The sequence below is a fragment of the Neofelis nebulosa genome, chromosome 12 (assembly GCF_028018385.1).
Source record: "Neofelis nebulosa isolate mNeoNeb1 chromosome 12, mNeoNeb1.pri, whole genome shotgun sequence".
NCBI lineage: Eukaryota > Metazoa > Chordata > Mammalia > Carnivora > Felidae > Neofelis > Neofelis nebulosa.
In genome coordinates, this window is record NC_080793.1 from 28753767 (window position 1) to 28766763 (window position 12997).

Below are 12997 nucleotides of genomic sequence, written 5' to 3' on the forward strand. Positions count from 1 at the left end.
AAGTAGATTTGGGGGGATGTCACACAGGATGTGATATTATCTTGATTTTGCTTGGCTTCCTCCTCAAATTTTTACTCTATCTGAAGAACATTTCTAATTTACAAGCCAACAGGAATGAGAAAGTATGTTCAAGAGTAAGCCACATTCTAGGAAATCCATTAGGCTGGATAAATTTTATATTGATGGAACAGTAAAGTTAGAGGATGTTGGGGATTAACATATTTTATATAGGCAAATAAGAGTTAAATGCTTGTGGTATTTTGGGGTGTATTAATGTCACTTTTCCAAGTTCAGTTTTTAATTTTAGTGGCAGGAATATCAAACAGTCATGAACTCTATTTAAGTCCCTTTAGCTTCCATCATAGATATTCACAGATTAAATCTGATGGCAAAGGTTGAGACTATTGATGTTATTAGAATCACACCCTAGTGAAATAGGCTGTAAAAACCTATTAGTGGGGTGTTTGGGTGGCTCACTTGGTTAAGCATCAGACTCTTGATTTCAGCTCAGGTCTCCTCTCCTACTTCCTGAGCTGGAGCCCTGCAATGGGCTGTGTGCTGACAGCACAAAGTATGCTTGCAATTCTCTCTCTCCCTCTCTCTCTGCCCCTCCCCAGCTTGGGTACTCTCTCTCTCTCTCAAAATAAATAAACAAACTTAAAAACTTATTAGTTTCCATACACAGACTCAAAGGACTTTTATTTCCTGAAGAATTCCAGGTAGGTGGAAAACTTTTAGAGTTAAAGATTTTGTGTTTGCCTCACAGGCCGTGTTCGATATCCAACTCTACTTTCGTTTTTTTCTCAAAGCTTAAATCCAACTGTTTCCACAAGCTCTGGAGGATGACTAACCTAGGGCCTAGTCTTATATTAGACTTACAAATGTTTGATAGAAACAATTAAAGAAGCAGACATTTTATTTTATTTTTTTCAAATATTTTATTAGATTTTGAGAGAGAGAAAGAATGAGCACAAGTGGGGGAGGAGCGGAGAGAGAGAAGGGGACAGAGGATTTGAAGTGGGCTCTGTGCTGACAGCAGTGTGCCCGGTGTAAGGCTCGAATTCATGAACTGTGGGATCATGACGTGAGTTGAATTGGATGCTCAACCAACTGAGCCACCCAGGTGCCCCGAAAGTAGAAACTTTTTTTAATTAAAACAATTTTTTTAATGTTTTTATTTTATTTTTGAGAGAGAGAGAGAGTGCAAACAGGGGAGGGGCAGAGAGAGGGAGACACAGAATCTGAAGCAGGCTCCAGGCTCTGAGCTGTCAGCACAGAACCTGATGTGGGACTCGAACTCACTGACCGTGAGATCATGACCTGAGCCGAAGTCAGAGGCTTAACTGACTGAGCCACCCAGGTGCCTGAAAGTAGTAATTTTAATACGCATTTTGTCCTCATACGAGAAGAGGAAGATGGTTTTTCCCTTCTTAGGGTTGTAGAATAAATTTCTGAAGAAAAGAAAGGTCAGTCACCTTTCTTGATGTACCCATATGCTCACATTTGCTGGTTACATACCTTATCACTATAATACTGATAATTCTTTCCTTAATACTTGAGCTTCTGCAGGGTTTTCCATTTAGGACATTTATTTTGAAAGATATTCCCATTTTTCCAATTCTCAGTTAATCAGAATTTTGTGACTTGGAAAACATAAATTTCCTAACAATTCTGTGAAGAAATTACTGTATGGAAACACTTCCATACTATTATTTAATAATAGTAAATGAAATAATTTCTTTCCATCCAGTGTATTCTACGATTTGTAACTAAATCCCTGATTGCTACATATGGTATATGAGGTTCTCTTTGCTTTGGTCTGTTTGGTTTCATCTTCCACCAGCCCCCATATGCCTCTCTATTTATATTCTTATGATGCTGTGTTATTTTTATTTTCCTGCCTTCATCATGCATTTCTTGTCTTATACCATGGTGTTATTGTTTCTTCTTCCCAGATGTCCTTCCTCGTATTTTTTACCTCTCAAAATCTCACTCACAAATTAAGAATCAGTTCATGTATCACCTCTCCTGGCAAGTATGACTTGATCCTGAGTTACTTGTCACTTACACCTCCATAGCACACTAAACAATCATTTTAATTAATTAATTAATTAATTAATTAATTAATTAATATTTATTTTGAGGGAAAGAGTAGGGAAGGAGTGAAGGGAGAGGGAGATAGAGAATCTCAAGCAGGCCCCGCTCCCAGTGCAAAGCCCTACCTGGGGCTCAACCTCATGACTGTGAGATCATGCATGACCTGAGTACAAATCAAGAGTTGGACACTTAACTGACTGAGCCACTGAGGCACCCCTAACTATCATTTTAATTGCAGCATTACCCCCTCTTATTGAAATCATCTGATTACATGGATATTTTCTCATTACCTGTAGGACAGGTAGAGACTGCACCTTGAACATTTTTATATTCACAGAGATTCTTACAACCAACTTCACTGAGTAGGTATGCAACAAATGCCATATAAACAGAGGTTATTAGAAAATATAAAACACCAATAGAAATAAGGGTAGAAGATATGACTACTTAACACATATAAAAGAAAATGCACCTATTTAAGACACACACACAAAAGTTAAATATTTCTAGTAGTTAAAAATTCCATTTAAAGCCATGATGAGATACTATTTTAAGCCATTTAGATGATGAAAAAAACCTCTAAACTATTGACAACATCCAGTGATGATAAAAATAAGAGAAAATCGCTGTATTAATAGTGGGAACATAAATTAACATTATCTTTTAGCTTCATAAAAATACTCATTGATTTTGACCCATCAGTTCACTTCTAGAATTCTACCTTAACATAGGAATTTGAACTTATTTTGTTAAAAATAAATTAAAAAATAAAAAGGAAAAAGATCATTCGAAAGTATCCAGCCTTAAGGTGCCTCATTGGCTCCTCACAGGAGGAAATGATTTTGTCTTGAGTTATTTTATTGTTTTATAATGAAGATCAGGCTCCTTTCTGAACTATGGTTATCACTAGGTTGTTTAATTATAATTTATTTTCAGCTTTGTTTTTTAAGCCTTTATATATTACCTGAATATATCTTTTCTTTCCTTGTCTAACCTTCTTTTTACCTTCTTCCTACTTCCAAAAAAAATTTCCCGTATACAAAACCTGTGTATTACTTTTTGAATATTTACAATGTAATATGTTCATTCAGAAAGTCAACTTTTATTATAAACTAAATCATAAAGTAAACATAAAATTGTATGGTTAATAATCTATACTTCCCAAATGGTTTCATGTGTGTATGTTTGTATGTGGGTGAGAGAGAGAAAAAGAGATTGAAAGATTGAGAGAGAATTCAGTTGGGGAAATTTTGATGACTGTACATGAGCCTCTTTATGATTTTTGTGTGAAACAGTGTAATGGGCCTCTTGTAATTAGGTCTTTAGGGCTTTATTTCTGAAGTCTCATGTTTTATACATATTTCATTTATGAGGCAATTTAAAGTTGCCCATAGAGGTTTAGAGGTGTCTTTAAGAACACTTAAATTGTGTCCTAAAGCATGGAGCAGATTCTTTAGATATTTGTGGGTCCACAATGGGGCAGTGTTTTAGCCTGGGCTTTATGGGGAAATTGCCCCATTCCTAAAATGTATGGTTAAGTATCAATTTCCTTCCTATTTCGAACTAGAGGAATCTAATGGTGCTTTGTCTGAACTAGCAGAATTTATCTTTGTATTCACACCTGTAACAGTCATGTGTCTATAAATGTCAAACACTCAGTGAGTTTCTATGGCCAAATGATTACTCACTAGTAGCTGCCTCTTTGGAGGCTCAGCTACTAATGTGGAGTCATGAAGATTGGCTGCAAGTAGAAAAGCAGGACAAAATTCATCTGTTGCTGCAACCTAGAGAGACAGGCAGTCTCTGGTTTGAAGGTAAGTTACTGCAAAGACAGGAAACAAACTTATCATCGATAAGTAGGAGTTGGACTGATGGTTTAAAAGTGTCAATTTTGAACATGAGATGTTTTTCTCATTGAGAGATTGAGTGTTAGAAAGGGAATATAAGGGTCTAGTGACTGCAATGTGGTGGGGAGAAAAGAGCTATGAGACCAAAAGAGCAGTTCTGTATGCAAAGACCACTGCACAACCAACTGGAAAGAATTTGCCCAGCAGGATGAGTTACTTTTTATTAACGTTCAGCTTTTTAGTGTGTTACATAGTATTTGGACACTGTTATTTACTTGAGCGAATTGAGGCTTACTATAGGGTGTACAGTAGACTATGTGTTCTTTGGGAAACAAGTCATCGCTGGTCCTCTAGCAACAGCTCAGTTCCATTTGGTTCAGTCACTTAAGAACCAGGTGAACTGTGTTCCAGGGCCCCTTTATACAGAGATAACATACGAAGAGGATCCTATGACCAATTTGGATTTTTTTAAAGAAACTGAACATTATCATTTTGTGAACTGAAAAAGAAAATTTACCAAAGCAATGCATAGCCAGAAAGACACCTGCTTGGGCATTATTCTAGTATGTTTGCATGCAGTATTGGGGACTATTTTGAATATCTGCTTTTCGATCATTAGGTTATAATTGTAAAAGTGAGTAGCTTTTCCTTTTCCTTTTCCTTTTTATGTCAAGAGGCTTGCTAAAAATGTTAAAATAGTCTTAGTCAAAAAAGTTAGTCATGTGTTTTAAGACAAGGAACACACTGGTACCTTACTACAACCCTATCTTTTTATAGAGGGAATTGAATTTGATATAAGGCAGAACTTGAGATGAATTTTGCCATTTTGGCACCTAATTTTCTGGTGTCCAGAAGATTGGCGTGACTGTGATAAAGTGTATTAGGATCTGTATGTAGGATGAAATAATACCATTTGTCAGAACATTGTGTGTGATCTGATTAAGCTTTTAAGCTACATGTACTTGATAAAGAAATGATAAAGAGATAAAGAGATGCAGATGACTCTAACAGAAGGAAGAAATGAACGGAGAAGCATGAAGGAAACCACTGACAATGGGAACCACTGTTGTGCTAATTGGTTATATGCACCAGCTCATGTAGTCCTATCAACAAATAATATGATATAGGTGTTTTTATCTGCATCCTGTAGTGAGGGATGGTGATGATCAAAAACCTGTCCAGGCCATCTAGTTAAGAGGCAGAGATAGTGTTTGACCTAAGTTTGCCTCCAAAGTCTGTGTGCTTGACGGTGGTATGGAATGTGTTTGTTAGAATATCATGTAGCATGGGGATAGCTAATGGAACAATGACTTTGACAGATGATTTTTTTACAGGTGTGCATATAATCTTCACTATTCAAAGGACCCCTGTGTACATAATACCCTTGGGGGTCTCAAGTGGTTTGAGACCTAACCCAGAAAAGTATGACAAATTCTATAAGATGGAAATCTTCTAAAAAATTAAATAATTTTAAAAGCTAGGGCAAAGAGGAGTTTAGAATAGGAAAATCAGATTTGGTTTTGGATGATCCCAAGGAGACTAATTATGGCCTGAAAATGAGAAGATGGACCCTAGACTCAGAGCAAAGTAATTCATAACGTTAGACGGACAAAAGACTTGAGAACATATCCACTTATGGATTGGTAAAATTGAGTAGAGTTTACAAGTTAATGAAAACAAATAGTGAATGACAACTAGCCAGCAAAATAAGGAAGTGGGAAAAAAAGAAAATGCAAAAATGCAAAATAAGTAAGTAACAAAAATAAAGTATATGGAAAGAAAAAAATAAAATACATTAATATTTATATTTTAAAGTGAATGGACTTGATATTCTCATAAAAGACACTATAAAAAGAGATTAAAAATTTAAACCCAGATATACGTTACTTATAAGTAGTGTACTTAACAAAACGAAATGGAAGAATTGAAAATAAAGGAATGCACAAAGAGCAGGCAAAAGCAAACTAAAAGAAAGCAGGAGTGTAATAGCAATATGCTAAAAGTGGAATTTAAAGCACAAAACATGAGAAAGGTCAATTAATAACATTCACAATTTATAAAGATTATCAGCCATAACCAATACAGAAGCTAAACATATAAAAATCCTACATATATAGGATACATATACTTAAAATACATGTACTTAAAATTTTTGAATAGAATTTATTAAATATAGATGTCAGAAAATAATTATTTGAAATATTTGAATAATATATTAAGTAAACTTGATTATATGTATAGATGTATGCATGTATTGTGTATCCATATAAAACCATATGTCTTTCTCCAAGAGAATTCATACAATTTACAACATGGATCAAGTAATTGGCTGCCCAAGTCTCCATAGGTCATGTTCTCTTTTCATAATTAAATAAAGTTGGAAATAAATAACAAAGTCAAACACAAATATCTAATGACTAGTTATGCAAGAAACACACATTTGGGTAACTCTTGGTTTAAAGAAGGAAAGGGAAAAATCACCTAGAAGCCAATGAAGAGAACATCTCATGAACAATCTCATGAAAGTATTTTAAGGACATTAATTAGAGGTAGCAATAGAGAAGTAAGAGGAAACTTCAATGAATTTAGTTCTTATATCCTGGAAATAGAAAATTCCAAGTAAGTTTAAAATATTTACAAACAAAACTTAAGTTAATAAAACAGGGGAAAAAAAGTGAGAAGGATAAATCTATCCAAAAGCCCCCACCCCCCAGCTTTTTTGAGAATACCTGTATTATAGGAAAATGCCTTGTGAGATGAATAAGAAAAAATATTACGTAAGAATAGTAAGGAAGAAGGAGAAAGGAGAAAGAATTTCTCACAAGGGAAATCACAGATTGGAAAGGTTAAATGTTGTATGACAACACATTTGTAGTGAAACATAAAGTATCAAATGAACTCTCAAATCTCCATTTTGAAATATTGCTTCTTTCTGAATAATCCCTATTTTGGTCTGATAGTTCTCTTGAAACATTAGTATTGTCAATTAGTATTCTAGTCTATAAGCCAAGTTCTCTAGAAATTGAATAATTAAGAATTTATACTCTGCAACCATATGGCTTGGGATTAACTCTTCGTTCTACCATTTTTTTTAGCTACATGACTTTGATCTTAAGCAAATTACTTAATTTTTCTGTGCTTTATTTTCCTCCTCTGTTTATAAATAAAGATGATGTTGCTAGTAACAGTAACTAATAGGGTTGTTTTTCAGACTGAATTAGGTAATGCATAAAGCAAGCAATTAGTAGAGGATTGACACAGACTGAGAAATATTTTGTCTTTCATTTTATTCCTTAACTAAACAAATATTTTTGAACATCTATCTCTGTGTCCACTTCACTATAGATACTGGACTGTGGAAGTAAATAAGAAAAGTATCTATCTTTATAAAGTTTACATGCTATGGTTAAAACAGATAGTAAACATAACATTATAATTTCAAGGAGTGACAAGATCATTGATTTATTGTGTGGTGGTGTGTAGCCAATAAAAATGGTTTATTGTTCAGTTACACATGAAATACAATGCTAAGTTTTTATTATAACCTCAAGTTTACATATGTGATGATAAATACAACAAAAATCCCAGGCTTCAGGAAAGAAGACTTAGGTTTGAATCTTACTTAGCTCTGATATATATTTACCTTTGGTCAAGTTCACTTAATATTTACACTTTATCTAAATTGTGGATAATAATATCTCTGTCACTTAGCATTTTGATGAAATTAAGTAAATTACATGACATATTTCATGTAACATAAAACATGTTAGTTTCCTCTTCCCTTCCCCCTCTTTCTTCATAACTTGCCATGCTTTGTTTCACATGATTTACTTCTTTTTTTCTTTAGTCTTTTCCTTAAAAAAAATTTTCCCCTCTGAGAAGAGGGGTACTTGTAAATCGGTACACATTTGAAAGTAATCATAATAAGATACACATTCTGTTTTAACAAATTTTAATGTCTTACAGGTAAAAGAGAAACAGTAGAATGGAATGGGAAAATCAAACCATTCTGGTGGAATTCTTTCTAAAGGGGCTTTCTGATTACCCAAGGCTTGAGCTACTCTTTTTTGCGCTAATCTTAATAATGTATGTTGTCATCCTTCTGGGCAATGGCACCCTTATTTTAATCAGCATCTGGGACTCCCACCTTCACACCCCTATGTACTTCTTCCTGGGGAACCTCTCCTTCTTGGACATCTGCTACACCACCACCTCCATTCCCTCCATTCTGGTGAGCTTCCTCTCAGAAAGAAAGACCATATCCTTCTCTGGCTGTGCAATACAGATGTTCCTCGGCTTGGCCATGGGGACAACAGAGTGTGTGCTCCTGGGCATGATGGCCTTTGACCGATATGTGGCTATCTGCAACCCTCTAAGATATCCTGTCATCATGAGCAAGGATTCCTATGTGCCCATGGCAGCTGGGTCCTGGATCATAGGAGTCATCAACTCTGCAGTACAAACCGCATTTGTAGTACAGTTGCCTTTCTGTGGGAATAATGTCATCAATCATCTCTCCTGTGAAATTCTGGCTATCATGAAACTGGCCTGTGCTGACATCTCAGGCAACGAGTTCATCATGCTCGTGGCCACAACACTGTTTATATTGACACCACTGTTATTAATCATTATCTCTTACACATTAATCATTGTCAGCATCCTCAAAATTCGCTCTTCTGAGGGGAGAAGCAAAGTTTTCTCCACGTGCTCAGCCCATCTGACTGTGGTGATAATATTCTATGGAACCATTCTCTTCATGTACATGAAGCCCAAGTCTAAAGACACACTTAATTCAGAGGACTTGGATGCTACTGACAAACTTATATCCCTGTTCTATGGGATTGTAACTCCTATGATGAATCCTTTAATATACAGTCTTAGGAACAAAGATGTTAAGGAGGCAGTAAAACACTTACTGAGAAGAAGTATGTTTAACAAGTAAATGGGAAAGGGACACATAATTTTTGTAATCACATTGTGGAAATCAATTAGACAAACTAAAGGGCTAAACAGATAGGTTCTTACTGCTGTGTCAAATTCATCTCTCAAATCTCTCAAGCTCTAATATTTTTTGGTGCAGTGTATAATGAAAATAAGTAAATAAATGCCTATGTTTTAGGAGTCAGCGATTGTTTTTGTTGTTGAAGAGCTTGATTAAAAGGGCAAGTAGAGGGGTAGTGTAATAGTGAGAGAGATTTCCAGTCAGGAGAATGTTACACTTGTATTAAAACCTTTAAAATGTTTTTTGAAAACATATGGTATCTATCTTTCTCTGTATGACTTATTTCACTTAGCGTAACACTCTCCAGTTCCATCCATGCTGCTACAAAAGGCCATATTTCATTCTTTCTCATTGCCACGCAGTATTCCATTGTTATATAAACCACAATTTCTTTTTTTTTTTTTTAACATTTATTTATTTTTGAGACAGGGAGAGACAGAGCATGAACAGGGGAGGGTCAGAGGAAGAGGCAGACATAGAATCTGAAACAGACTCCAGGTTCTGAGCTGTCAGCACAGAGCCCGATGCGGGGCTTGAACCCACAGACCGCGAGATCATGACCTGAGCCGAAGTCGGTCGCTTAACCGACTGAGCCACCCAGGCGCCCCTAAACCACAATTTCTTTATCCATTCATCTGTTGGTGGATATTTAGGCTCTTTCCATAATTTAGCTATTGTTGAAAGTGCTGCTATAAACATTGGGGTACAAGTGCCCCTATGCATCAGTACTCCAACAATAAATTTCATATTAAAAAAATAAAATGTTTTTTGATAAGATTATTTTCAAAACCAATTTCATATTTTCTTTCTTTACAAGGCAAAATTTATTTTATTTTATTATTTTTTTTAATTTTTTTATGAAATTTATTGTCAAATTGGTTTCCATACAACACCCAGTGCTCATTCCAAAAGATGCCCTCTTCAATACCCATCACCCACCCTCCCCTCCCTCCCACCCCCCATCAACCCTCAGTTTGTTCTCAGTTTTTAAGAGTCTCTTATGCTTTGGCTCTCTCCCACTCTAACCTCTTTTTTTTTTTTCTTCCCCTCCCCCATGGGTTTCTGTTAAGTTTCTCAGGATCCAAATAAGAGTGAAAACATATGGTATCTGTCTTTCTCTGTATGGCTTATTTCACTTAGCACCACACTCTCCAGTTCCATCCATGTTGCTACAAGGGACCATATTTCATTCTTTCTCATTGTCACGTAGTACTCCATTGTGTATATAAACCACAATTTCTTTATCCATTCATCAGTTGATGGACATGCAGGTTCTTTCCATAATTTGGCTATTGTTGAGAATGCTGCTATAAACATTGGGGTACAAGTGCCCCTTTGCATCAGTACTCCTGTATCCCTACAAGGCACAATTAAAACTGGCATCAGATTTTTAAACTCAGCTAAAATTATGAATTTACAATACTGAAATTACTAAAAGAATCTGATTTACTTGGAATCTATTTAAATATGTAATGCTGATTATCCTCTGTCTGGGTAGCTGTATAATATTAAACCTTTTGGTTCTAGTATAATAATTGTTTTTTTAACTTTTCGTTCATCTCCACCTATGAGGCATTAAATTATTAATATTTTTAATTTCAACATATCTACTTTGACAGTCTTTTTTTCCAAACACCTTATGATATATGGGATCTAACTGCTTTAGACTTGGAGTTATATAACTGACTTTTGAAGCTGTTTGAAAATTAAAAGTAAATAACCACGGATAAAGGTAGAACTGTATCTTTTCCTTTGTACCACTGACTTTCTATCCATGATATGTTGCTGATCCAGGAGGAATCTGTTATTATGGAATGGTGGATCTACCTTTAGATGGTTTTTACATTTGATCCTTATCTGGGATTTATATTTCATTCCTCTGTTATGGGAATGTTAAGCTTTAAAAACATTTACTTTTATCATTTTATTTCTTCTTATCTAAATTTCACACTTTAAATATTAATATTAGATTTTAATGTTTAATATTACATCTCTTTTTTTCTTACCTGACATATTATTCCCAGAATTTTTTATTTAAATTTAAGTAATTTAGCTTATGTTTTCTTTAGAATTAAAAAAAATTTTAAGACATTAAGTTACTTGGTTTTATTCTTTTGTTTGATTGCTTTATCTTTTTAAACACTGCTTAAAATCCTACATTACTTGTTACTTTTTATTTAGATTTTAAAATATTATTGTTTTTCTATTTTAATCTTCTAATTTTTTTATCTTGTGTTTACTTTTAATTGTAAAATAGAGATTCATTTTCCCCTTACAGTTCAGAAAGAGGCAGCAGTGAGCATTTTATAGCACACCACATCACAAAAAGAAATGGCTCCTTTATTTCATTGTCATTCTACTTCTCTCTGTCTTCTTGAATCTTTTAGCTTTCTTAGTAATGATAGTAGGAAGTAATTATTTTCTGTGAATATCCCTCAAGAAATTTGAGAGAACCACAAGTTCTATATCCTTCCAAGATCCTATATCTAACTAACTAAGTAACTAATGACAACAACAACAAAAAGACCTAAGACCTAAGTGACTTCTTGGAATGGTGTATTTTCTGAAACTACATCGGGAATAAAATGTTTTAAATTTCTCCAATATGCAAAGCTGTTAGGATATACTGAGCCAACATTTGTCTAAGACCACAAGCTGTCAGCATACTCAAGGAGGTCATGAAATATTTGATTGACAAACCACAATAGAGGTTTTGTATAACAGGTTCACATCCTGATTTACATCAAATATATTTATTCCCAAGATGGAGTTCTTGGGAATTTCTTTCCAGAACAGTCATATATGTATATCATATATATACTGTTTGTGTGTGTGTATATATATATATATACACACACTGTTTGTCACTCCTTTGCATTACTTTCTTTCATCATCATGATCAGTGAGAAGCTGGCTAGAACCCAGTTTATACAAAGTAAGATTTTAAAAAATGGCACCAGAGTCGTTTCACTGATTCATGGTTTCCTGACTTTGTTGGATTTAGACTTGGTCATTGTGCAGCTGCCCAGAAAGTGGAATGACCATATTGCAGATTGGCCCTTCTTTGGAAAATGCTTAGGGGGCAGATAGACTAGCAATTTGTAAACTATAGTTGGCTTTCTTAGGAGAGAATGATGTGCTATTCAGAGGGGGACAGAATAACGGAAGGGTGACTAAATGAAAGTGTTTAGAGACTACTGGTTGTGGCTGATCTCTTGTTTCATACCACTATTTAGGCTTCAGGACCAGTCATTTCTGCCTGTTCTTCAATGTCATCAATGCTGATGTCATTTTGATCCAGTTTGTGTCATCCCATGCATGGATTTACATTCCCTTCATTCCCTGAACTATAGCTAGCTCTGGGCTTCTATTTACTAACTGAAGATTTGAGGAAGATACAAAGGAATGACAATGCAGAAAAGGAAAAAAGAATAACCCTAATTAGACTTCAGATCTCACTCTATCTAACCTCCACCATGAGCTTTCATAAAGATTCCTTATCACCATCTCTCCCCTAGGCTCTGGTCACCTGTTATGTTAATAGGGTTCACTGTTTCTTATTTAAGAATTATATTTTAAGGGGTGCCGCCTGGGTGGCTCAGTCGGTTGAGCGTCCAACTTCAGCTCAGGTCATTCGAGCCCAGTATGGGGCTCTGTGCTGACAGCTTGGAACCTGAAGCCTGTTTTGGATTCTGTGTCTCCCTCTCTCTCTGCCCCTAACCCACTCGCATTCTGTCTCTGTCTCTCTCAAAAATAAATAAACATTAAAAAAATTTAAAAAAGCATTATATCTTAAATTTGTCACCACCCTGAGTCCCAGAGTAGCATGGTATCTTCCCAGAGATTATTTCCCCAGCCTGACCCCATGAATTTATATCTGGACCTTGGGAGACTTCAGGTTCAGACCAAAGCTTAAGTACTTGCTGTCAGCCAGGGAACAAAGAAAACAATGCCTGTTTTTTGTTTTGTTTTTTTTTGTTTGGTTGGTTGGGTTTTTTTTAGTGAAACATCTTATGTCTTTGGAACATGTTGGCCCTAATAGAACCAACCT

At 35.2% G+C, this 12997-nt stretch overlaps 1 protein-coding gene across 1 annotated transcript; it reads left to right on the plus strand.

Moving 5' to 3' along the window:
• Positions 1-7839: 7839 nt before the first annotated feature.
• On the plus strand, positions 7840-9099 carry LOC131491561 (olfactory receptor 13C2-like). Its single transcript, XM_058694693.1, has one exon. It carries the CDS (start codon positions 7930-7932, stop codon positions 8884-8886), a length of 957 nt encoding a protein of 318 aa, XP_058550676.1. The 5' UTR covers positions 7840-7929; the 3' UTR covers positions 8887-9099.
• Positions 9100-12997: the final 3898 nt, after the last annotated feature.

Excerpts from the sequence above, each read along its gene's own strand:
- LOC131491561 (XM_058694693.1), top strand. The coding sequence starts at position 7,930 with ATGGAATGGGAAAATCAAACCATTCTGGTGGAATTCTTTCTAAAGGGG.